This window comes from Trichophyton rubrum (genome assembly GCF_000151425.1).
Source record: "Trichophyton rubrum CBS 118892 genomic scaffold supercont2.5, whole genome shotgun sequence".
NCBI lineage: Eukaryota > Fungi > Ascomycota > Eurotiomycetes > Onygenales > Arthrodermataceae > Trichophyton > Trichophyton rubrum.
This window is the reverse complement of record NW_003456424.1, coordinates 501,384-527,328: the sequence shown is the minus strand read 5'-3', so window position 1 is coordinate 527,328 and position 25,945 is coordinate 501,384. Positions and strand designations below refer to the sequence as shown.

At 49.7% G+C, this 25,945-nt stretch overlaps 6 protein-coding genes across 6 annotated transcripts; 3 read left to right on the top strand and 3 right to left on the bottom strand.

Annotated features, from left to right (window-relative positions):
• Positions 1-151: 151 nt before the first annotated feature.
• On the top strand, positions 152-3,716 carry TERG_04920 (uncharacterized protein; the record flags this gene model as incomplete). The annotated part of the gene is made up of 6 exons (XM_047748341.1): positions 152-868; positions 923-1,732; positions 1,785-2,100; positions 2,174-2,544; positions 2,616-2,813; positions 2,877-3,716. 6 exons carry the CDS (start codon positions 152-154, stop codon positions 3,714-3,716), a joined length of 3,252 nt encoding a protein of 1,083 aa, XP_047604321.1.
• Positions 3,421-10,887, bottom strand: TERG_04919 (uncharacterized protein; the record flags this gene model as incomplete). The annotated part of the gene is made up of 4 exons (XM_003234278.2): positions 3,421-5,173; positions 5,246-10,485; positions 10,540-10,728; positions 10,796-10,887. The coding sequence occupies 4 exons, from the start codon at positions 10,885-10,887 to the stop codon at positions 5,142-5,144; spliced, it is 5,553 nt and encodes a 1,850-aa protein (XP_003234326.1). The 3' UTR covers positions 3,421-5,141.
• A 3,200-nt stretch (positions 10,888-14,087) lies between these two features.
• On the top strand, positions 14,088-18,988 carry TERG_04918 (uncharacterized protein; the record flags this gene model as incomplete). Its single annotated transcript, XM_047748340.1, has 3 exons — positions 14,088-17,503; positions 17,559-18,838; positions 18,891-18,988. 3 exons carry the CDS (start codon positions 14,088-14,090, stop codon positions 18,986-18,988), a joined length of 4,794 nt encoding a protein of 1,597 aa, XP_047604320.1.
• A 1,440-nt stretch (positions 18,989-20,428) lies between these two features.
• Positions 20,429-22,196, top strand: TERG_04917 (uncharacterized protein; the record flags this gene model as incomplete). The annotated part of the gene is made up of 2 exons (XM_003234276.2): positions 20,429-20,500; positions 20,577-22,196. The coding sequence occupies 2 exons, from the start codon at positions 20,429-20,431 to the stop codon at positions 22,194-22,196; spliced, it is 1,692 nt and encodes a 563-aa protein (XP_003234324.2).
• A 95-nt stretch (positions 22,197-22,291) lies between these two features.
• On the bottom strand, positions 22,292-23,671 carry TERG_04916 (uncharacterized protein; the record flags this gene model as incomplete). The annotated part of the gene is made up of 1 exon (XM_003234275.2): positions 22,292-23,671. The coding sequence occupies one exon, from the start codon at positions 23,669-23,671 to the stop codon at positions 22,292-22,294; it is 1,380 nt and encodes a 459-aa protein (XP_003234323.2).
• Positions 23,672-23,939: 268 nt separating this feature from the next.
• Positions 23,940-25,865, bottom strand: TERG_04915 (uncharacterized protein; the record flags this gene model as incomplete). The annotated part of the gene is made up of 2 exons (XM_003234274.2): positions 25,462-25,865; positions 23,940-25,406 (listed from the first exon to the last, which is right to left on the bottom strand). The coding sequence occupies exons 1-2, from the start codon at positions 25,573-25,575 to the stop codon at positions 23,940-23,942; spliced, it is 1,581 nt and encodes a 526-aa protein (XP_003234322.1). The 5' UTR covers positions 25,576-25,865.
• Between the last annotated feature and the right edge of the window lie 80 nt (positions 25,866-25,945).

Sequence of the window (25,945 nt, the reverse complement as noted above, 5' to 3'; positions counted from 1 at the left end):
TTCTCTTTCTCGTTGTCTTCGTCTCTCCGTCTTTGTTTCTTTCTCGTCGTGTTCTAGCACTCGTTGTCGTCGTTGATCGTACCCCCGTTCGTCTCCGTGTATGCCTCTGGTTAGGACTCGCGACCTCCCTTCCACCCTGGCGCCCTAGACGATGCATAAGATCTCCAACTTCACGGGCCAGGCTCGCCATGGCTGGGAACGTATGACGCCCAACTTTGGCATGTCGCGGCCTCAGCAGGATGCTCCCAACTCGCAGTATCGCCGTCCCCAGGGACCCGGCCAGCCACCTCCACAGCAGCCGCACCACCAGCAACACCCCTCCCAGCAGCATCAGCAGCTCCCACTTCAGCAGCAGCAACAGCAACAGCAGCAACAGCAGCAATCGCAGCAGCTCCCGCCACATCATCAGCCATCACAATCGGCCTCTCCAAATCCTACCAGTGGTGCCAGCACCCCCGCCGGAACGGTCGTGTCTGCTGCTCCTTCCGTTGAACCGCAGCTGATTAATATCTCCTTTAATATACCATTTTCCTCAAATTTGCCTGGCCCAGATCCTGCAGATATTCTTCACTCGTCTCCAAACGCCTTCCAACGATGGACATTTCCGGAGGGTACACCAGAGGGGACCCCTACCCACCGTCTGCCAGTCCACACGCAGCATGTTGACTCGCTGCGTAAGTTGTGCCGTCAGATGAGTGAGAGCAGTGGTGGTCGTATCGAGGCTACCGTCACCTCGTCCGAGCCCAAGATGGCCTCTCCCATGCAGAGACGTCATCACGGACTCGTCACCAACGTCTGTATCTCAGGAGATGCAGAAATGGTACAGCAGATGAAGGCCAGAATATACCGGGAAACGCCAATCGTCCTGGTATGTAATTCCGTTGCACTCTAGATCTACGCAGAATACTGACCGTTGCTCTAGCGAAGTTTAACAATTGACGTCGACGTCGACCTCCTCTTGCAGAAGGAGACCGATTCAATCCGCAAGATTGTGCTCGAACATATCGATATATTGGCGGGCTACACCGGAGCGGATATCTTCCTGCTCAGCCCCAAGATTGTTGATGCTGACAATGCCCTCAGTTCATCTTACGGCTACTCTGCTGATGGTGGGCTGAACCGACGTTTCAGGATTGCCATCTACAGTGACGCAGAGAGTGCTGAACATGCAAAGTCAAGAGTTTTGATCATGATCGATCAGATAGTACGTTGCACTCCCTCTTTCCTTTTTTGTTCCAATGTCCTTTCTTTTTCTGACTTAAATGTCCAGCTCAAACGCCGCGTTGATGCTGTAAGACTCGAATTGAGTACTCATTTCCTTGTCTGTGGCCGTACACGCAAGAACATTAAAATGATTGAAGCCACCACAAATACTGCTATCTATTTCCCTCCCCCGTTTCCCCGTGTATACGGCTACATGCCCCCGGGTGCAACGAGACGCTGCGAGGACGAAGTTTATATCACTGGAAACAACCAAGAGGATATCAACCTCGTTAAACAAAAGCTGCGCGATCTAGTAGCTGTCCTCAAGATCTATGTCAAAGAAGCCATCATTCACCCTGAAAAGGTTGACAGCATCATCCTCGAACGCTTGGACAAGATCCAGAAGGTCATGGAGGCAAATGGGTGTTTTGTTCTACTTCCTCAGCTAGGTAGCGGGACTAGTTCCATTAGGGTCCAGGGAACAGATGTCTTGCATGTCGAGCGTACTATCCGTGAGCTCATGAATGTCGTAAGTTATTGTCTCCATATCAGCTGGCATGGAGTACCACTAACAGTTCTAGGCTGGTCAATTTTATGGTGCTACATGGTGGCTCATGGCAGACAATCCACAGATGCGAACGCCATCTCCAGCAGACGTCAGAACAATGCTTTCTGATATCTGTGCAAATTCTGGTGCGGACGTCACTTTCGACAACTTAACATTCCACATCCACGGCTCAGACGACTCTGTCAAGGCTGCTATGATGGTCATTCATCAAATTCCCTTCGTCAAAAGGTCCCCGCACCAGATGAAAGTCAAGATTGAGCTCGCCAATGAACACAAGGAGTTCGTGAGCGGAAAGAAGAATGGCAAGATTAACAAAATCATGAGCCAAAGTAAGTAGCTTATCCTATATTGGAAAAATATGTGCTTGTAAACCATCTGATCCTCCGTACTAACGTTTTATAGTTGTAGGAAACGTCCAAATTATCTTTGACGGCTTCAACGAATACAACTTCTATATTGATGTTTGTGCCAATGATTACGAAGCCGTTAAACAGGGTCTCCACCTTGTTGAGCAAGAGATGCCAGCATCTATTTCCTTCCATGTTCCAGACCAATACCACAAACGTATCATCGGTATCGGTGGCCAGCATATTCAGCGTGTCATGAAGAAATATTCTGTCTTCGTCAAATTTTCCAATGCTATGGACAGAGGCGGCGCCGGAAAAGATGACGACGATGGTCGAGTCGAGAACGTTATCTGTCGTACCCCAGCAAGGAACGCACAGAATCTCGAACTAGTCAAACAGGAAATTATGGACATGGTTGAGAAAGTCGTGAGTCGTCCTCATACAGACACAACAGCTCAGGGATGATTTTGCTCATGTCCACTTTGAACGAGTCCTAGGATGCCGAGTTCGTCTCGGAGACTGTCGTCGTCAACCGTCTTTACCATCGTAATCTGGTTGCAAGGATCAAGGATATCGATGAGCTGGAGAAGAAGTGGAATTGCAAGATTGACTTCCCAAGCACAGAAACGGCTAGTGATCTAGTTACGATCTCTGGCCCAGAGTATCAAGTACCACAGGCCGTTGATGCGTTTTTGGTATGTTACTCAACTCCTCTATTTCGGCGTTTTCTTCCAATCATCGCTAACTTAACTCTATAGGGAATGGTCCCGGAAAGCCATTCTATGGTGTTCGGCGTGTCTGACGAACTTCGAGCATTCTTCCTTACCCCCGAGTTTTCGGAAGTCATATGCCGAAATCTACGAGAACAATATGAAATCGAGCTTTCCATGGGAACAGCAACCCGCCAAGCCATTGTTGACCCGGAGAATGCAGAGCCTCTATCTGAAGATACTCTTGACATGAACTTCACTCGTAACAATGCTGGTGGCATCAAAGATGCTGTTGATTTCCTTATTTCTCGCCTTGTTCCCCACGGTCTAGACGCCACGACAGTTAAGGGCAGCATCCCCCGGCCTAAGTCCGATTCTTTTGAGGACTCACTTCCATTTTTTGATTCCAAGCTCCTTCATCATGCTCCTCCCCCGCTTGTTGCAGACTCACCTATCCGTGCCAGCTTTGCTTCTGATGACTCTGCCGACCGTGGCTCCATCTTTGGACGTCTTCGAAAACCGGGCTCTATCGCATCCTTCTCATCACTCATCGGTCGAAAAAATCAATCTTCATCGCCCGGCTCGCTGTTCAAACATGCTTCCAGCAACGCCTCAAAAGCTTCTCTTGTTTCCATGGAATCTCGAGACAGTGGTTACCGTAACCCTTGGAATGACTCTGGCGTCAATCTAGCGAAGGAAGACCTACTCACTCCATCAGGTAACGGCTGGCCTACTCGGTTTGACAATAAGTTTCCCTTTGGAACCGGGGGTTCTGGATCAGTGTCTGGAGGTGACATGACTCCCAGACACGACTTACGAGCTTCCTTCGACAGCGGACGACCCAGCACTTCCAACTCCTACTCTGCTCCTATCGGCCCCCCTCGCTAAGCAGCCATCTCTTATATCATGAAACGACGGAAAATAAGGCCGCAAAACTATTTATACCCAACCCAGTCATCAATGATACCAAAAAAGAACACCGTTGAATGAGTTTCATTTTCCCCTTCTTTCGAAAAGTCACTGACACTATATTTTCATCGAACTCTTGGTCGATCCAACTGTTCCTTTCTTGCTTAACATTGTGGGGAGAATTCCTCTTTTCTGAAGTTACTTTTTTGGTAGGAGCTTCTCCTGTTTCCATTTATTATACCATGTCTCATCTTTCTTGTTCTCTGCCTTGTGTCATCGGATACCCCCACCCCGCTCTCGCTTACTTATACCAATCCTTTATAGCTTCCTCTCGGTGTTCACGTTTCATGTTTCTTCGAAGGGTTTCTTTTCCTATACCTTTGTTCTCTTTCTCGAGCTTTTATACCTCTTGTGTTTTCTTTCTCTCTAAGTTTGCTTTCTGCAAATCATCTATATGACATGATACCACACACCACAGCTGCTGCTTTACACAAGTATAAACAAGGAACCCCTCTATACAAGTCTAACGAACTCAAGAAAAGGGGGAAAAAAATAAACAAGGCTGAATTATCATTTTTCTTCTGTGTACTCGCTAGGCTTCTCATTCTTTATTGTTGAAAGTCTATAAATATATAACGGACGTGTACCTACAACATGGCTTGGTACTGCCATTTCACCAATATAAACTCTCGCAGAGCATAGAGAAAATGATAATTCAGTCGACAGTTTTCTTAAACTTTCTTCATGCCCTTGCTCATTTGGTTTAAAGTCAGCTGGTCTTCCTAGAGTATCGTGGTGTATTACAAAGAGCATACAACTAGCGGCTGTTTATAATAATACTGGCTATCAACACACCGAGGCCATTCTAACAAGCGGGCGGCTTGCTGTGGCAGCCCGAGGATACATAGAAAATACATGGGTACTGCACAAAGTCAAGACTCAGGCATCAATTATCAATAGGTGTAGCTATATACCCAAAATCAACGAACATTATCTAATTAGTTCTCACCGCTCCTGGTCCCTCGTATAATAATGAACATGGGGCTCACACAATAATTGATGGCTAGATAACAAGAAAGTAGGAAAACACATATAGTTAGACACACAATAAGACCAAGGCCAGCTGAATGTTGTCATAAACCAAGACACAAGGCAGAACCACTAGATAGATAAAAAGAGAATAGAAACACAACAAGAGGGGAATAAAAATGATGTACGGCTCAAAAGTTTATTAGGAGTAAATATCGTATGGAGTCGGAGAGGGGAAATAAATAAGACAGGTATAGAAGTCTGAAATCTGCAAGATGAAGCCAATGTTTTGCTCGTAAAGATGGAACAGAGAAAATACCACCTGCTCCGATTTTCACTTTTCAACTGAAATATTTGAATTTAATTCGCATTTTTTTAAAGTTGGCCCGAAAGAACTGCTTCGGTGGCTATTGGAATCAAAAGTTAGTACATGGAAGCCAAAATTTGGTTAAAGATTTTAGGTAGAGTGGACAACATACCTGAATTGATGTACGCCCGTTTGGCATCTAGGTTGACGTTGAACCTACGTTCTAACTCAAGTTTCACACTCTTTTTCGTCACGGTCATCAAGTCTGCGGTACGGAGGATATCCCTGATCTCAGCGAGGAGGGAGTCATCATTTGGTAGAGCAGAGAGATCCACCATCTCGACATCTGAGCCTCGGCCAAGTAGATCTGTGGCAGACATCGAAAGCCGGGAGCTGTAGCGGTTGTTGAGGTCTATTTGAGATACGGGCCGGGAAGCGGAGTATCCGTACTCAGTAGCAGGAGCGTAGTGAGTCTTGGTGGCATACGAGTAGCCGGAGACTTCGGATCGGTCGTCAGCACCAGCGTGGGTCTGGGCTTCCCATAGTTCAGCTTGGTATTCTTCCCACTTCTTCTTGGGGATGGAAGCTGGATCAAATTTGCCTTCGTCAGATATGACGATCTTACGTCCCTTCTCACCAGTGACAATACGGGTGTTACCCCAACTGAAATCATCCATGTGCCAGAAAGCATATAGAGGGAGACCCATGGAGAACACAGGCATGGCGAGAACATAAATTATCATCCAGCCAACCATCTCCCACTTTCTGCGGACAATGAAGATGATACCCTGAAGACCGTAGATGGCTGCGAGAAGGACAAGGGCTGTCCATGGGACAGTTCCACTGTTCAGAGCAACAAGAACGATGAGATAAATAATATATGCAACGGCAACGGGCTGGATGATAGTACTGAGAAGATCAATGAAGACGATGAATCGCATACTGAAACAGCAGAAACCACAGAGCTGCTGGAGCGGAATCAGTTCAATCAGGTTGTGTACTGTGGAATTGATCCATCTACGACGCTGAGACATGAAGACGGCCCAAGTATCAGGTGCAATGGTCCAGGCGTGCGCGTTGAAAGTGAACTTGGTCTTGTACTTGGAATGGTGCTTGAGGAGGAGAGTGGTTAGGTAACGATCCTCACCCAGGTGAAGCAAGTTCTTCATGTGCAGGGTATCGACACGAATTTCACCATAGGCATCAACGACTTCCTTGCTGACGAAAAGAGGCTTTCCAGTATCAGCGGCTCTGATTCGATACATGGTGAAACAACCGGGCAAACAGGTAACGGAACCGAACAAACTCTCGAAAGCTTTCGTAAGGTTATGAGAGATGTAGTATTCATAGACCTGAATCATGGTAATCATTGAGGATTTAGCGTTGTTTAAACCTGTCTCTCCACAGAGAGCAATGACACGTGTATCATGAAGGAATGCTGCCACCATTCGAGTTGCTGAATCAGGAGCGACTGTAGTATCAGCATCGACCTGCAGGATAAACTCGTAGAAGGTTGGGTTGACTCCAATGATGTTACGGATCTGGTGGTGCATCTCGAGCTCGAGAGGGCTAAGAGGAGCATTATAGTGAACACGGTTTAAGAAGCGCATAACAACCATCTGCGAGTCTCGCTTTCCACGGTTACCAGGCTTTGATACCTCAGACGGCTTTCCAACCTTGACAACAACCAGGAACGGAACAATATGGCCTTGCACCTCATAGAGACCAGAGTAGACTTTACCCATGTTGTGCTGTCTCATTCCTTCTCCCAAACTCTCAAAGCTGAGAGGCTCTGGATCAATATTCTCTGGAACACCAAAGATGTCGAGAACAATTCGAGGAGTTGGACGGTCATTTCCTTGTCCAATAATCATACCATCGCAAACGACAAGGAGAAGCTTGCGTTTATCATCGTACTTCATACGAGCCATTGAGTCGATGGCACGGCGCAACGATTCTTCATCTTCGGTATATGCAGGAACTTGGCAAATGATAAATTTGTCAATATTCTCGGGGATATTCTTCCTTCCAAATTGCAGAGCTGCCAAGAACTTGAATCCAATGATGGTGGCCAAGAGGACTGAGATAGCAAGAATGAAATACTGGGAGAATAAGCATCTGGGAGAGGTACGAATGTCGAGTTCGCCTGCAAGGTATAGGTTGTCGAGACAAATTTTCATACTTCTACGCATTGCGCTGCCGATATTAAGCTCCTCGAATCGTTTGGTGATATCTTGTCCTGGGAAGCGCTGGAAAAGGCTAATAACATCGGGGTGCATAAAGTCAACATTGACATCCTTTGGAGCAGCCTGTCCATCTTTGGATTTGACTACTCGACCACCGGTAATGTAGGTAGTGACGTCGTATACACGGTTGTTGATTAACGCGATGTATTGCGATTGATCAGCCATTTCTGCCAGGTGTTTTTGTGTGAAACCAATATGGCCTTTGGCGTAGGTTTGACGGAGCATTTTCATCTGTTTGAAATACCACCATGGTCTGGAATCCGTAAGGAAAGCACGGAAGTCATGATATTGAGCGTTGGTATCAGTCTTGCTGATGACGGAGGCTGAACCGGTACGGTTTATTGGAGTGTAATCAAGTTGAACTGCATCGTCGATCTTTCCATCCACACCGTCACAGAGAGCGGAGACCTGGACCGGAAACAGGTCACTTGCATCGGTACCAGCGTACTTGAGCAAATCCTTTCGGGGAACAATGCTGGGATAGTGGGATTTGGCATATTCTCCAAGGTCGAAGACCTCACCACGGATGGCAATGAATGCATCTTTACCGGGATCGCCGTTGTGGGTAGTTAGTTCGGCTGCTGAAAAGACGTGTTGTGGGGGACAGATGAGACCAGGGAAGAAAATGACGAAGAAGATGGCGAAGCCGCAAGTGAACCAGATAAGCATGTTGATAGCGAGCTTTTCACGCCAGGCGATACGTATGTCCTTTCGTTTCATGCGACCGACGAATTTGATCAGGAAATCAGGAATAAACCAAGTGAGGAGGTAGACGAGGAACAACCATCGTTTACGGCTGCCGGAAACAATGACATCTTCCACTTCAACCATTTTCTTCTCATTTCCCTTTTCAGCCATCTGCTCACGAGTTTCCAAGTTCTTGAACATATCGCCTGAGTGGAACGCGGATGCACCAGCATCTGAACGGGCATCAACATCCCGGCTGTTGAAATATCCTCCCTTGGTTTCGTCACCATAGATGTAAGCGCCAGGAGTGCTGTCTGCTGGGGTAAGAAGTCGGACCTTAGAGTCGCCATATCCGTTATTACCCATTCCACTGCCGTCGTCTGTGCCGCTTCCATTGAATGCAGGCACGACTCTCTCCCCAACCTTTGCAACCTCGGCCCAGCATCGTTCACTCAAGAACACGCCGGTGCTACCAACACGGGCCTCGTTGTTAGGCCAACGCTTCTCATCGATGACAAGCTGAGATTTCTCCTTGTCACTTCCAACAATGACAGACTCCTCTTCAGCGAGACCCAAAAATTCGGCGAAGGGCAGGAAGACGGAGAAATCGGCATTCCGTAGGCGTTGACTGATTTCTGCAATGCCAAACATCTGCACTTGGGTACGTACACATTTGCTGTCGAACTGATTGGCAATTCGTCTATCATTGGGCTTGAGACAGAAGACGATGTACGGATTGACGTTTGTGGCAGAAAGGGATTTGTTAATGTTGTCAAGAGAGGCAAGGAATTGAGCAGCAGCTCCTTGTTTGAGACCGACATCTCCTGCCTTCTTATTATGATTTCCTGATGCACCCCGTCTGCCACTGCTGGCATCATCCGTATCGTCATTTTCTGAATTTGGAGCATTAGGGGCAAACTTGGACACCCTGCTCGTCTTGCGGCGGGCCATGCTCGGCATTCGCAATGGCTTTGAGCTGACCTGCGCCTGCATGATGGCAGACCTCTCTTTTGGATGGTGAATAGTCTGGAGGGCCTCTTGCCCGAATAGATCACGGACGAAGCCACTTCTGGTGTTATTGATAAGGTTAAGCAAGTCTCCGGAGACGAGATCTCCATTCTCTTCGATAAGGCCCTTGACGGGGTACTCGACTTCTCCGGCAAAGTGTCTGATGGTGAAAGAAGCAGCAGTGTTCTGAGTGGGGAAGTTACTGCCAGGCAAGATAGCGGTTGAGCTGCTAACAGAGATGGCAGGGTTCTTGTTGTCAAATCTCTTTCTCATACTTTCCAACATTTGCATATCAGTCCGTCCTCGCTTGGTCTGGTCGTCAAGGATGGACAAGAGGCCGTTTCCGTGCTTAAGGAGGCCTCTAACAGCATCAGAGTTGTCAAAGTAGCTTGTGGCAGGAACACTAACTTCTTCAGTCTCAAGCATGTTGGCCTGGCGCTCGAAGAAGTTCTGTAGACAGTACTGATACAAAGACTCGGTAGCAGCATTGTTCAATAGCTGGTCTAGGGTTGAGCCAGTGGCAGAGGTCTGGGCAAATCCTGGGAAGTCAACAATGGAAATAGTGTTGGCAACAGCGCTCTCAGCGGCGCAGACCCTCTGGTTGATATTTTCAATAACGTAGGCAACCAGGAGGGCATAAAGGGTGCGCGCGAATTCGTCAGCGTTGGCTCGAGCCCCTGCAGGATCCAGCATAACGGTAACTCTCTCGCGGTGAATAGTCTTTGTTTTGTTTCCGAGACTAAGTTCCAGGTCGTCGGTGCTCAGTCCCAGGAATGCAGCTACGATGGCCAGGGTATCTTTATTTTTGACGATGGTGACAGTCTCACCACCTTCGTGAGAATATCCACCACTCTCCTCGGGAGCAGTTCTAGTAGACTGGCCAGTAGCGAATTCTAGCTGTCCAAGGTGGAGGATACAGGCAAGGATCTGGCAGATTTCCGCAATATCACTGCGAGGAAACTCCAGTTTGCGGAGAGCAGTCTTGAAATGCTGGAAGCCTTCCGAGTCATTGATTCCGACCTTCATCTGGGTTGGATGGCCGAGATAGCGCCATCTCTTGTGCATTTCACTGGTAGAGGTGCGGTTACCAGCGCCGCCCCTGACAGTCGTGGGACTTTCCAATCCCAGGTGCGATCTCTCAGCAGCGCTGGTACCAGCTAAAAGATAGTAGAGAACATGGAACGAACGTTCTCCCGTAGGGACAGATGCAATACGGCTTCTCTCGAGTCGATGATCGAGCACTTTGCCGCCAATGAGGGTTGGGTTGACGGTGGATGATCCATCGTATTGCAGTTCGAAGTAAAGACCGGCCTTGGATGCGGTAGGAGTGGTGACGGACTTGGTAGTAGTGAGAGTGTCAAACACAAATGCCGCTAGAGAGAGTTTTGTCGATAGAGGGGTCGATGAGAATGACAGAATGGAGGAAAGAAGGTGTGAACGAATAGTAGTTTTTCCAGATCCAGACTCTCCCCTTTTTAATCAGTTAGCAAAATATGTTAATAACCTGAAAAGTTAAAAAACTTACAAGAAGACGATGGCCTGGTTCTCACCACGGGAGCCGAGTCTGGTCCAGGCACGTCTGGCGAGATCTTCGGCCTCTCCCATGGCACTACCTTCCTTGCCGCCATCCGGCCCCTTGGTGGACGAGGTGTATGTATTTAGACATATCAATGCCTGGGAGGAGAGACGGGCGGTTGGCAGGGAGACATGGAACCTAGACGTCAGTTAGACTATTATTTGGTCAAAACGTAGACGACGCAGAGAACAGCGAATATGCGTACCTGCTGGCCAGATGAGCAGCCAAGTGAGTATCATTCTGAAGATGTGCCGGTAGGGCAGGAAGGGAAGACTGAGCATGGGTTGGTGTAGCCATGGCTCGTCCTATCTGGCCTCCCCGCTGGAGGGTCACTGGCTCAGCGGCCTAGAGAGCGAGAGGTGGTGGTCTCCTGGGGGTAGTTTGGAGTAGAATCGAGCAGTGAGAGCGGCCGTGGGATTGTCGTTCAGTCGTCGTGGTCGTCGTGGTATAGCGGTGGTTGTCTGCTCGACATGTACCTTGGCTATACTGCCGTTTCTCACCACACCCACCAGACGGCCCAGCAACGAGGATCAAACGAAGGGAACGCAGCTGGTCAAGCAGGCCAGAGCAGAGATCAATGGCGAGCAGAGCGAGAGACGGACGACAGACGGCGGCCTTGCTGAGGTCGCGATGGCGGCGGCGGTGGTGGTGGTGTTACAGCAAACGACGGGGAGCAGTGAAACCGGCGTTGCGTAGTCAAGCAGAGCAGCCAACGCAAGCGGGAAAAATAGTTAACGAGTGAAACAAAAACACAACTAGATAATAGAAGAAAAACAAGGGACAAGACACAGCACGCCAGCAGAAGCGAGAGTCCTTCTTCTCCTGTCAACAACGCAGATGAGAGTCAGAAGTCGAAGTCGAAGTCGAAGTCGAAAGTCGAAGCGTCTGACAAGCGAAGTTTTTTTTTCTTCTCTTTGCTTGCAGCCGCCCAAAAGGGGAAAGACGTGAACCTGCAAGTGAAACATGCGGTATCGGTAATTACAGTACAGCGGGACGCTAGGGGAAAAGGAGCCCAAAAGTTACCAAAGTTACGCTAGCATCGCCTCGAAAAGGCTAAAAATAAGTTACTTCAACAACCTTTTCTGGCCCGAGCAGCCTCTCTTTGCTTCTTCCGCGAACTCGACCTCGCCTCTGCTGGATGGAACTTCATGTGGAACGAAAGGGCTAAGAGAAGGAAAAGGGTTGGGACAGAAGACAGGATCAGGAACAGGAGACGATCCGGAAGAGCCACAGGCCAGGGAACAGGCAGGATGGCGACAGCTGGGCTCCCTCTAAAAGGTCAAGTGCAGGCCCTCGCGTGGCAGGTGGACTGACAGAAGGCTAACACTGGGTCCTGTTGCCAGATATGAAGAGCAGCATCAGCCTCCTTCGCTGACTGCTGTCTCTTCCTCGCGACCCATCAGGGCTCAAAATATTTTACTGGAACGGCGGACCTGGGAGCTTCGTCCCCCACGTCCTGGCTCGACTCCACAAGGTAGCCAATTAGGCTCGAACATCCCTCGATGTCGATTCGTGGATCGAGACAGTAGCGGCACGATCCTCGGCGGGCTTACGTTCTTCCGCCAGCCTCCAAGGGTCGGCACTTTGATGAAAGGGGGTGCATCGAGATGGGGATGGACGAGCTGGTGGGCTCTTCCCCCGGCGTCAAGACGGCTGAGCAGTTTGAGAGAGCGGCTGCCGATGGCAGGGCTGACCCTTCAAGACGGGTGTGCCAGGTTGGCCAACGGACACGCACAGCCAAAGAGAGAGGAACCGAGGGCGAGTCAGGCGTGAGACATTGTTTGAGCTGTCTATATTTGAGACATCACGACTACGAATCCTCCCTCCCTTCCCGGCACCCTCCTTTTTTTTTCCCCAGTCCTTTTTTCATTCTACGACGGCACGGCGCCGATTGCCACCGCTGGCTCTCCACGACTATGCGAACTAGTTAATTATTCTGCTTGCTGATCTCGAGCATCAAATAATCTGCAGTCTCTGGCTGGTAGCTAGCGGCACAATCTGTACATCATCATTGTCATCACCAGCGGCAGCATCGACATCGATCAAAATGGCCCAAGCACGACCTCTGTACGATCTCTGTGCCGTCGTCGCTGCTGTGCTGCATCAAGAAGACAAGAACCCTCGCACAAGAGAGTGTCGTTGTGAACCACCTCCTGCAGAGAACACAGCCCGTCGCCCAGCAACATCACTAGCAGCAGCAGCATCGGGACTCGCCACATCCTCGCATGCTGCATGGATTCCTCACGTCGCTTCAGCGCTGGGCACAATAATATTATTGATTATGTAATACAATAGCAGCAAAAAATGGAATCCTAAAAGCCAAAATTAAAAAAAAAAAAAAGGTTTATGTAATGAGAGGAGGCCCCGTCCCGTCGCGTAATATTACGTACCGTACGACAGCCGTACCGCGCCGCCCAGGAAAAAGAGAAGGTGAAACAACAACTGCGACTTTTCCTCTTCGTTGTTCTTCACTTCACGCTGGCCATTGATTTTTCTCCCTTCCTCGTCCTTGAGCTCTTCCTCTTCTCTCGCTCTCGCGCTATCTCGCTATCGTTTCTTCGTCGTTCGCTCGCTGCTGTTTGTTTTCTTTGCTCTGCTGTCGTTTTCTTATGCTGTCTCGTGCGGCTCGCGGTGATTGATAGTCAACAAGCTCGCTGCCGGGACGAAACTCGCCAGCAGCCAGAAAGGAGACACAAGGATATCGATATCGTCAGCTCGAGCCGTAGACACGTCTATTTCGTGCTCTCAGACCGAGCCGGCAGAGCGTTTTCACGGCTGTATCGACAGAAATATATCCATCTCTCGTTTGGATGTCACAGGTCTAGGGGCGTAAGGAGACCGGCGTTGCTGTCTCAATTAGGACATACCAACACCCATTGACTCGACCACCGCGGGTTCCGCAGTCATGGCGAACCGAATGTCCATCTACTCGGCTCTCTCGTCGGTCTCGCAGGACCCTCGATCGGCTGCCCAGCAGACTACCCAGGTTTCGACGACGACGCTGTTGAATGCTCTTCATACTTCATATGCCTCGGCGCTGGGATACCAACTTGAAGCCGGCACCAGCCTGGTCGTCAACACATGGCTCACCACCACGACTCCCGGGCCTAACGGGGAGGTTGGCGGGACGCTGGACCCGAGCCTGGCCAGGAGGGCGTGGGAGCATGCTCGACGAAGAGCCGAAGATGGATGCATCGTTCTATGGTATGTTTCTCCAGACATCGGTTTTACGTTTCCGTGGAGCTGACGAAATGATAGCACCTCGCATCAGTCTTCTCCTTCTCTACTCTTTCCCATGTTAGGATCTCTACCTCTCTCTACGCCCGAGATTGCGTACACCGCCATATCTGCCATCCGTCCGTTCGTCTCACAGGTTACCCCATACAACCCCACAGCCCTTCAGTACTCCGCCTTTGCAGTCTCCTACACCTTCACCTTGACCGGTCGTGTCACTGAAGTACAGCTCTCAGTGTCTAATTCCGGAATCAACACTTCCCATGGCCTCTTCAACGTCCCTGCTGAAGCTGGCTACCGGGCATTCGATGTCTTCTACTACCTCATTACCTCATCTTCTACTCCAGCTGAACGAGAGTTCCTTGGTATCACGGACCCTTATAATTGTTGCATTTGATAAAAGTGAGGCTTTCGTTGTTTTAATTAAATACATCTATGCTAACCCTATTCCCACAGAGGACTTCCGCAACTGCTTGAAGGCGATTGGAATCAAGGGTGCTGCTCAGAGGAATCTCCTCTCTGTCTTGGCTGCCTTACTTAAGTTGGGAAATGCCATGGGCCTATTGGTCGACCAGGAGGAGATCGAGGATGTTTGTGAGGATGTTGGAGGCCTCTTGAACATTGATCCGCTCATCCTACTTAAGAGTTTCAACACAGATGAGCGGGAAGCCTTGATGGCCGGCATTTACGATGCCTTGCTCGATTGGATCATAGCCAAGGCAAACGAGGCCATCCATAACGAAATCGTCTCCGTCCATGAAAACGGCTCTAGTGACGGAGGACGCCAGGACGAGTCCGCTGATACAGTGGGTCTTACCGTCGTGGAAATCCCAGACCCGGCACTTGGAAAGGCAGTTGCCCTGAGAGGTGCATTCGATGACACCGTCGGCATCAACGCTGAGATCAAGGAGGATGGTGTTGAAGTTATCAGCCCAGGCCATTCAGTTCTTAGTGAAATGAATGCCGCGAAGGCAGAGGTAGGAGTACACTTGGGAATGACCGATAACGCTGCCGCTCGGGAGAGAGACTACTTCAACGACAAGGTTGACGGAGTCTTGGAGAAAATTGGAGTCGAAGTTGAGCCTGGCTGTTTCATACGTCAGCTTCTGTACCCTGTTCCAGGACAAGGGGTCAGATTTGGCCAAACCAAGCGCTTCGATCTAGTTAACACCCTTGGGAGCAGCAGAGTTTGGTATCATCTCTCTATCCACCCGACAGATGATCTTCCAGCCGCCCTTGCTTCACTACCATCTGCCACGTCTGCCTGGTCTGCTGGGACTGTCTCCCGCCAGCTTCGTGCCTGGAGACTTCCAGAAATGGCAAACCGCCGCAACAAGCGTCTAGATTTCACCGCAGATTTTGATGTTGAAGAATTTGTCGTCAGATATGCACCTCTCGGCTGCCAGGAAGGAAAAGACGGCGTTGAGAACTGGGTCCTTGAGCGAGGTTGGAGCAACGGGGATGTCGTTGTTGGAAAGGAGCGCATCTGGATGAGAGAAAGTGCCTGGTGGGAAGCTGAATCTATGCTTGACCTCATTCCTCAACAGCAGGCTGCTTCGAATCCATTCAATCCAGGGATGACCAGCAACTTCGACCCTGGCTACACACCTAGCCCACAGGGCATGAATCCCGGCATGAACCAGAGCGGTTTTTTCACTGCTGATGGCATGAGTATCCAAGACAGCCATGAGCAACTTGTCAACAGGCAAGGTCCCGGAACAATTGCTGGTACGGTAGCCACCAGCCCAGGTGTTGCCCAATCAGTAGCACCCACCATGAACCGAGCCTCCAGAAACATTGGAGATTATGGTCTCGGATCCAAGGGAGATGATATCAAATATGATGACACTTACTATGACGAGACCCTTGGTCGATATGTCGGCCAGGTCGACCCTGAATTTGCGGAACCAAAGAGCATTGAACATGAATCCATCACCTTCGGCCGTCGGGTGTGGATTAGTTTTGTATGGGCTCTTACATTTTGGATCCCATCCCCTCTCCTCCGTTATGTTGGACGTATGAAGAGACCAGATGTCCGTATGGCCTGGAGAGAAAAGGTTGTTCTTGTTGCTTTGATTGTACTTCTGAACTGTATCATTGTCTTCTACATCGTTGAATTCGGAAACCTGATTTGCCCAGGCAAAGATAAGGTCTGGGACAGCAGGGAAGTTTCTTACCATCAAGGAGAGGACGACTTCTTTGTCAGTATTCGAGGACATGTCTATGATATCAGCAAATTCGCCAAAACTCCCCATACACAAGGTCGAAAATACCCAACAGACAGGGAGTCTATGCAGCCCTTCGCTGGCCAAAATATGGATGCTTATTTCCCTGTTCCCCTGCCGCTTGCCTGCCCTGGTTTCGGTATCAAGCCGGAAATTCAACTCATTCCCAACAATACTGATACTATTCAGAACAGCATTGCCATTCACAAATCTGGAAAGACTGTTGTCACTGATCCAACTGTAAAGACCCATGAAGATGACTGGTACCCGCGCGTCTTCCAGCCTGCGATCAAGGAATATTACAAAGGTGATCTCGTTTGGTCGAGGAAGAACGTCACGGAGCAAGCAAAACTGTTTGACCGGAAATGGGTCATCATCAATGAGAAGGTATATGACTTGACTGATTACTTCAACAGTATTGATAAGATGGACGGTTACCCTGGCTATGATTTCTTGCCATCTGTCGTCACGGACCTGTTCAAGAAAGAAGCCGGAACTGATATCACCAGCCTATGGGGTGATACCACCGATTTCAAGAACAGTATGAACTGTTTGACCAACCAGTTCTATGTTGGCAAGACGGACTTCCGTGATACTCCACGATGCCAGGCGAACAACTACATCCTCTTGGCCTTTACCGTTATTCTCTGTGCTGTCATTCTGATTAAATTCTTGGCTGCCTTGCAACTTGGTACTAAGCGGCGACCTGCCATGCAAGATAAATTCGTTATCTGCCAAGTTCCCGCCTATACTGAGGGCGAGGACCAGCTCCGCAAAGCCATTGACTCTCTCACTGCCCTACAATATGATAACAAGCGAAAGCTCATCTTTGTTGTTTGTGACGGCATGATCGTTGGTGGTGGTAACGACAGACCCACTCCCAAGATTGTGCTTGATATTCTCGGCGTTGACCCCAAGATTGACCCTCCAGCCCTCCCATTCAAATCTGTGGGTGAAGGAAGTGACCAGCTCAACTATGGAAAGGTATATTCTGGATTATACGAGTATGAAGGCAACGTGGTTCCCTATATTGTCGTTGTTAAAGTCGGCAAGGAGTCTGAACAGAACAAGAGCAAACCTGGAAACCGTGGAAAACGTGATTCTCAGGTCATGCTTCTTCGATTCCTTAACCGCGTACATCACCGTGCCCATATGTCGCCTCTTGAGCTGGAAATGTTCCATCAGATCAACAACGTCATTGGTGTAGATCCTGAGCTTTACGAATATCTTCTCATGGTTGATGCTGATACAAGTGTCAGAGAAGACTCTCTTAACCGCTTGGTTGCAAGTTGTGCAAACGATGCGAAGATTGCAGGTATTTGTGGTGAAACTAGTTTGCAGAATGAGGAGCGAAGTTGGTGGACTATGATTCAAGTCTACGAATACTACATTTCTCATCACTTGGCTAAATCCTTCGAGTCTCTTTTTGGCAGCGTTACCTGTCTTCCTGGATGGTAAGCATTCTTCGGCTGGCGATCGTGTTAAGTTAATATGCTAACCCTATACCAGTTTCTCTATGTACCGACTTCGTACCCAGGATAAGGGCCGACCATTGATCATCTCTGAAAAGGTCATTAGCGAATATGCTGATGTCCGTGTGGATACCCTACATCAGAAGAACCTGTTGTCCCTTGGAGAAGATCGATTCCTCACCACTCTTATGACCAAACACTTCCCTCACATGTCTTACAAGTTCATTCCAGATGCATATGCCAGCACAGCTGCTCCAGAAACATGGCAAGTTCTCATGTCCCAGAGACGTCGTTGGATTAACTCTACTATCCACAACTTGGCTGAGCTTATGCTCCTCAAGGACCTGTGTGGCTTCTGCTGCTTCAGTATGAGATTCGTCGTGTTCATTGACTTGTTTGGAACTCTCATTCTCCCTGCCACAACCGTCTACCTTGGATACCTCATCTACCTCGTCGCAGCCCATAAAGGACAATTCCCATTATTCTCTATCATTTTGATTGCTGCGGTGTACGGTCTGCAGGCCATCATCTTCATTATAAAACGCCAATGGCAGCACATCGGTTGGATGATCATCTATTTGATGGCATTCCCCTTCTACAGTTTCATTCTGCCTCTATACTCCTTCTGGAACCAAGACAACTTCACCTGGGGTAACACTCGTATTGTCATTGGAGAAAAAGGAGATAGGAAAGTCATTGCTGTTGAAGATGAACCATTTGACCCTAAGAGCATTCCTCTCCAGAGATGGGACACCTACGCCCTTATCCACAATCTCCCTGGCCGCCGCGGCAATCCCAACGCTCAAGAGAAGGCCGGGTTCCCTGGTTACAATGACGAGGCTGCCGTTGAGATGGATGATATGCAATCAATGTACTCATCCGTGAAGCCAGCTTCGACAATTCTGACTGGTTTCCCTACCCAGGGTGTCCAACAAACTCCCTATGTCCTCCCCCACTCTCCAAACCCCTACAGCAATCTTCCAGGAAACAGGAATTCCCACATGTCGCACTTTACTCACTATACTGATCAGCCTCAAATGGGTAACCGCGCCTCGCAACATCTGTCAGTTAGCAACTTGAGCCATTACCAAGACAATCCAACGAATGCCAGCCGTCTCAGTGGTTTTGGTGTACCGGGCTCCGACAATTTTGCCCCATCCCAACTCCATAGCATGCGAAGCTCCATGCCTCGACCGGCCAGCACACTAGTAGACTTCAGGAACCCTCCCGGACAAGGCCCTGACGAAGCGACTATCACTGCTGCTATCCAGGCATGCCTTGGAGAAGTAGACCTCGACACTGTCACGAAGAAACAAGGCATGTATATATGACTCCCCAGATGAAAATTGTTACTAACACGTTTACTTAGTCCGTGCTCTTGTTGAACAACGACTACAAACGACGTTGTCTGGAGAAAAGAAGGCCTTCCTCGACCGACAAATTGATAATGAACTCGCCAACATGTGATTGCATTGCGCTTACCTCTTGTTCCACATCCAATCTTCCCCTTTTACTTATTTCATTTTAATCCTTGCTGGCTGGGAGTAGCTGCAAATACTTACAAATTTAATACAACGACACACTCTTCCATCCGCATCACATTTTCGGCCCCTCTAGTCTTGATACGCGGATCTCAGTATTTACGAAGCCGGATGTCCATCTCAGATGTGTTTTTGCCCTTCCGACCCCCTCAGAACCTCTTTGCACCCTCTCTTGTCTCTCCTCTTGTCTTTCTTGATGTATATTTGTTGTCTGATTTATCTTTTTCCTTTTTTGGGTGACGGTTTGTTTTCAATCATGTAACACGGGTATTCACTCTAATCTCCTGCCTATAATATCCTAGCAACCAAGTGAAGCGGTACTTCTTTGTTGAGCGAACAAGAATAAAACAAATACACTATTAGCTACTGTCTAATCTATTTGACCATGAATGTACTTTTTCATTGCTTCTTTGTTGGTTTCATGACGTTTGGCGATTGGGCATCTAATGCATCATTTGTCTTGCTGGCATGCCTATTGGGTGATAATGAACAGCTTTGCCTCTCTCGACTCGTATGGATATCAAAACCTGCTCACCTGGCGTCTTCTTTGCTTCCTCTTCCTGCGTTAGATCCTCCTCGAGCTTCTTAACGCCGCTCTTCTCGGATCCTTCCTGCAGATCCCTGGTGCCCGGGGGACGAACCGTGCAGCATAAGGCGTATGACCCCAGACGTATAGACGCCCTACAGAGTTTAATCATCCTTGGGTCAACGCAACCTCGATATCAAGTATGGATACGAAGAGACTGTCGTTGCCTCGTAGGCGCCTCATAGGTGCTTAACCGTCTTACCCTCGGCTTTCTCTTGGAAGTGGAGTGATCCAGCTCAGTTATTTGCGTAAACTCCAGTTAACTCCGGTCAACTATGCACATCATCCCCCTAGCCGGGGTACATATTTAACTGACCACTATCTCTGTTATTCAAGCATTCACTCCCCAGTCACGGTTAATGTGTCCATGACTAACCCGTTATTTGATAAAGGAGCGGCTTGAAAACTCTTAAATCGTTTATTTTCATTGATATATAACCCAAACACTCGAATATCATCCAACATTCCACGAGCCACTCTTCGGCTAATATCCCCTACAGCTAGTTTTGTGTATTTACAAAGCAGAGATGTAAGGAATAACTATATACACATCTATATCCATTGATACGGAATATCTTTCTTACAGACGGGCTTCAATAGGGCATACACAACGTCATACGCGATGCTTGAGGCGCTGTGGGATGTAAATCGCCCCGCAATATATGCAACTTATCATGGAAAAATCAGTTCATTCTATTTGACAGTGATATTAATGTTTAAATCTATCAGGCCGGAGTTCGATATGTGTTTGCAAACCTTGGATCCGACCATCCAGCCATAATGGAGGCCATTGTCAAGGGACAGAGGGAACGTAAGGACCGATTTCCGAAGATCATTACATGCCCCCATGAGGTGAGACTCAGCAGTGCTGCCACCTGAACTTATATTGTATAAGGCCGTCGCTAACTGATACGATGTAAAACCACAGATGGTAGCAATGTCAATGGCTGATGGCTATGCGCGTGTTAGCGGGACTCCCCAGTGTGTGCTAATCCACGTTGACGTTGGCACTCAGGGACTGGGGCCTGCAGTTCACAATGCCTCTGTTGGCCGTACGCCTGTTTTTATCTTTGCTGGCTTGTCTCCTTTCACTCAGGAAGGAGAGCTTCGGGGGTCAAGATCGGAGTTTATACACTGGCTGCAAGATGTTCCTGACCAGAAACAGATAGTGGCTCAGTATTGTCGGTACAGTGGTGAATTGAAAACTGGGAAAAATGTCAAGCAGATGGTGAACAGGGCACTTCAGTTTGCTACCAGTGCACCTAGAGGTCCAGTATACATGGTTGCAGGAAGAGAGGTGCTGGAGGAAGAAATCGAACCATATTCCCTAGACCAAAAACAATGGTCTCCAATCCTGTCCTCTGCTTTACCCCAGGATGCAGTGGAGAACCTATCAAAACGCCTGGTCAATGCCAAAAACCCGCTTGTGATAGTAGGGTATACCGGCCGTGATGAGAAAGGCATCACTGAGCTAGTAAAGTTGGCAGAGTTGATAAAGGGACTTCGCGTGCTTGATACCGCCAAGTGCGAAATGTGCTTCCCAGCCGACCATGTTTCCTACGTGGGCGTGAGAGATGCCAAAGACGCAGTCGCTTCCGCCGATGTCATACTAGTGGTCGACTGCGACGTCCCCTGGATTCCTACGCAGTCGAGGCCCGCCCCTGATGCATCTATATACCATATCGATGTGGATCCGTTGAAGAACCAGATGCCTCTGTTTTACATCCATTCTCAAGCAACTTATCGCGCAGATTCAGCCATTGCCTTTGGACAACTGCACCGACATATCTCGGGCACAGCAGAATTCATGCAGACTCTAAAATCACCGGAATACCAGTCTCGTCGCGCTCGGGTGGAAGATATCCACAAAGCCCGGATGCAGTTACTTGCAGAAATAGCAGCTACACCATCTGGAGTCGATGCGCCCCTGAACATACCATATGTGGTATCACAGGCCCGCCAGGCATGTCCCAAAGATACGATATGGTGCATTGAAGCTGTTTCCAATGCTGGCGTGGTGTCAGAACACTTGCGAGCGACCTTGCCGGGCTCCTGGATTAACAGTGGAGGTGGTGGCCTAGGATGGTCTGGTGGCGCCGCGTTGGGTATCAAACTAGCTACCGACGACAGGGACGGCGGCAAGGGTCAAGGGAAGTTCGTTTGCCAAATTGTTGGCGACGGTACTTATCTGTTTAGCGTCCCAAGCTCTGTCTACTGGATTAGTCGTCGATATGAAATACCGGTGTTGACCATTGTGTTGAACAACAGAGGCTGGAATGCACCTCGAAACAGCCTTAACCTAATTCACCCTAACGGAGAAGGGTCTCGAGTGACGAATGAAGAATTGAATATATCCTTTGCTCCCACGCCGGACTACGCTGGTATTGCTAAGGCTGCTGCAGGAGGGAAATTGTGGGCAGGTAGGGCTGGAAGTGTAGAAGAGCTGGCCACGAAGCTCCCTGAAGCTATCAAAGCTGTCATGGGTGGGACAGCAGCTGTACTTGAAGCACAGCTGAACGGCAGAGAAGGAGCTTATACTGAAAATTAAATTAGCCGTATAACTACTTTACTATTCCTACTCGCTATCTAAAGCCCGAGAATGCCAGCATAAGAATATGAGTGATGCCATGTTAGTTATCGTCTTCATCCGAATACAAATCTTTTCCAGTTTTCAGCAAGTATTCGTGTCCCCTTTTCCAACGGCCAACCACGTACATCGCACACTTGTCGGACTATCTGTTCCAGCAGATCATCCATCTGCTGCCCAGCACAATGTACATCGCTTTCAATCAATATCCTATCCTCCGGCAGGGCGCTAATCACACTTGAAGACTTTGCATTAGAGCCGTTGGGGAAGTTGATCACTGCCGAGAAAGAAAAGTATACGTCTAGGGGAACCTTTGGATGGAAGAACTGGGATAACGGATCTACCGGACCTGAGTAGGAATGCATGCATACTCTAGGCGGAAAGGGCATGGGTTTATTCTGCAACTTCCTCGATGGACTCCCTTCATCTGACGTCGATAAAGAGATATCTTCGCCCTCATGGGCTCGGGGTGCGCTAGAACTTCTCTTGCGCTGCCGATTGGATATGACTTTCTTCTCATATCCGGCCCAGAGTTCCTGGAGTACTTCGATAGTGGCTCCATGTGCCTGGACGCTATGTAAGGAGACAGGCCGTTGCAGCTCCCCTGCCAACCGTAGCTGAGCCTTGAGTATGGCTCGCTGGTGTTCCATTCTGACACGGTATGGCGAGAGCCCTCTTCCCCCTCTGGTGCCAGGTGTTATTGAGGGATCAGACGAAGGCGTGCTTTCGTCTTTATTACCTGTAGCTGAACTCCATGCCTTTGGTATTCGAAAGGACTTGTCTAGTCCGATCTCGCCGACGAGGGCGTGCGGGTGTCTCTGTAGTCTTTCCTTTGTGTTTGATATCAATTCCAGCAGGGAGAATGGGACAGGCAGTTCATTTAGGAGCTCTTCATCCTCGATTGAAGGTGTTAATACGCTCTTGTAATGCTCTATCTTTATTGATGCCAGGTATTCGCTGTCCCTGGGCTGAGCATCCTTTGTATCATCGAATATCTGGTGCGAGAACCACGGATGCCACCCGAAGCAAGGGATGATACGGTTACCACAAGTCTCACCGGCCTGATGATTGTTCTTGCTGGAGTCTTTATATTGTAGTGCTACCTGGGAAACGAGCTCCTGGTCCTGCTCACGCGTTGCCATGATCGTCAGGGTGGCTGCTTTCATGTCTTTGATATCGTCGATGGCAGACATCGTGTCCGTTGGATGGCAGTGAGCATCGTAGACACCGATGTCCCATGGGAACGGGTCTGAGGCCATGGACTGCTCGGACTGCATCGTTCTAGGGGGGTATATATCAATACGTTCTTTTACCTTGGAGGGTGTTTGTCTCTTGACTTGACGTTTGATGTTGACGTTGACGTTGTTTAGCAGCAAGAAAAACCAGCTTGGCCAGTCGACTACAACCGCTAAATAGCCGACTACAGGGAAGTCCATCTGGTATGTTCAAAATTTGTATAATATACGGAGCAGACAGTCTATATCTATCTCAAGGCTACTGTCCAATGCTATTTATTTTTACCACAGTCTATCGATTAATATGTGGTGACGTTATGCAAATCAACCTCCAGGGACGGCGCAGGCAAGATATATCCAACAGAACAGTTGACGGCAACAAAGAGAAACAATCAAGAAAAGCAAAAGAAACAAGGGAATAATAAAAGAAAAAGACCACTCAAACTCCTCTAGTCTATAACCATCATGTTCATCCTTCATTAGAGATGCCCTCCATTTCATCCAGGATCACCTTATTGAACTCCTCCCACCCGTCTAGATAGATATGGTGGCCGGCCTTTTTGATAACGACAACCTTGGCCGAACCACGGTCTGCAAGCCTTTCTTCGGGCGTGGCATCTTTGAGAATCCTCTCTCTCTCCTCGTCGATCTTCTTCTTCGCTGCGTGGCCACCCTCGACGTCCATCCAATCGTGGTCACCATACATCAGGACCACGGGGATACCGTTCTCCTTGCGCGGGACAGGCTGCGTACCCAGGTTCGGTGTCGAAGCAGCAGTGGCCGAGGTCGTGGACGACGATGGCTGTGGGCTGGCGGACGAATCTGCAGAGGAGAGACTGGTCTGGGATGCGGATGAAGGGACGGGTTCTCTGATGAGTTGGCGGCCCACGCCGTGGATTCGATTGATGAGGGGTTTGCGGGCGTATGCACCGGGAGCGAGGATGTATGCGAGGGCATACTCGCCACTGCCACGCATTCTGAAGATGGAGTATGCATAGTCATGCAGGGCCTTTGATTCCGGCTGAGGCAGATGGGAGAAGCGTCGAGACGTCCAGCCGGATACAAGGCGAGGGCCAAGGGGGCCAGACCAGCGAACAAAGGAGAAAGGGGAGACGTTTGAGTCCCAGAGATAGGTCAGCCATTTGGGCAGAGGCCGCAGGAGGGGAGGAGTCCTGCCTGCGAGGCCACTGTTATTATTATTATTGGCGTTGCCGGTGGTTGCGTCCTGGCTCTCTGTGAACTCGGCGGACAAAGTCGACTCGGACGGCTCGGTAAGCTCTGTGTCGACTGCTCGGGGATCCTTTGGTATGCCCACGGGGGAGGCGAGGATGAGCTTGTTGAGACGGCCGGGGTACTTGAGGGCGTAGGCAACAGCCATGTATCCTCCCAGGCTGTGACCCATCAAGGTGAAGCGTTCAATCTTTCGCTTGACACGCCATTCCTCCAGGGCGTCGATGAACCAGTCTTCGGCCTCGGCGACGGCCTGGTCTCGCTCTTTGGCATGGATCTTGAAGGGCGGGCGGGTGCTGCGTCCCATGCCGAGCAGGTCGAGGGCGTAGAGCTGCCATCCTTTGGCACGACTGAGGCTCTCGAAGTTCTTGTAGAAGAAACCGAGCCCGGCTCCGTACCCGTGCAGGACGACGAGGTTGTTCTCGACCTTCTCACCCACGCGCTCGACGGAGAACTCGTTCAGGGCCCGATTGTCGCCGCTGAGCTGCACCATGCTCGACCGCCATCTGCGGGGGCCGTACGGGTCGTCAATCGAGTGGGCAGACACCTGGGCCTCCTGGGAGGTGTCCGCAGCCGTCAGACTGTCAGCCTGGCCATCGGGGACTGACGGCTCCTTGCCGGTCTGCTTGTGCGTTGGCACCTGCTGCAGGTAAGGGATGAAGGAGAGGACGCTGTGCTCAGCGGTGGCTGCGGGCATGCAAGTCCACTGACCACGTTAGCAACGAGACACTCAACAACTAGGTCAAAAGATATAGACGAACCCATTGACTGAATCCCTCCTTGTAGCCTAGCGGGAAGAAGCTCGACGGCTGCTTTGCCTGCGCCGGCTGTTCTGCTGCGGGCGAGGCCGTGGATGCTGCCTGGGTAGAGGCCATCGCAGCGTCCGACCAGCCGTCTGGGCGCGACGGGGCGGCCGAGGAGTCGAAGGGCGCCTGCGAGCGAGGCGCACTCAGCGTAGAAGCCGGCAGGGACGTTACTATCGAAGGTGAAGCTGGTGAAGCTGGTGAAGCTGTTGCTGCTGCTGTTGCTGCTGGTGCTGGCTGGTGGTGGTGAAGGAGCAGCGGGGGACGCGGCGAGCGGGCGGCGGCGATGAGAGGCAGCGCTGGGATTCTGCTTGAAGACAGCTTGACTGCGGACGGCCGAGCGACAGAGACGAGCCTGTCACTCTTCTTGACTCTTTGACTCTTGACTCTTGACTCTTGACTGGATATATAACTGTCTATCTGTCTGTCGATGCGAGGGCGA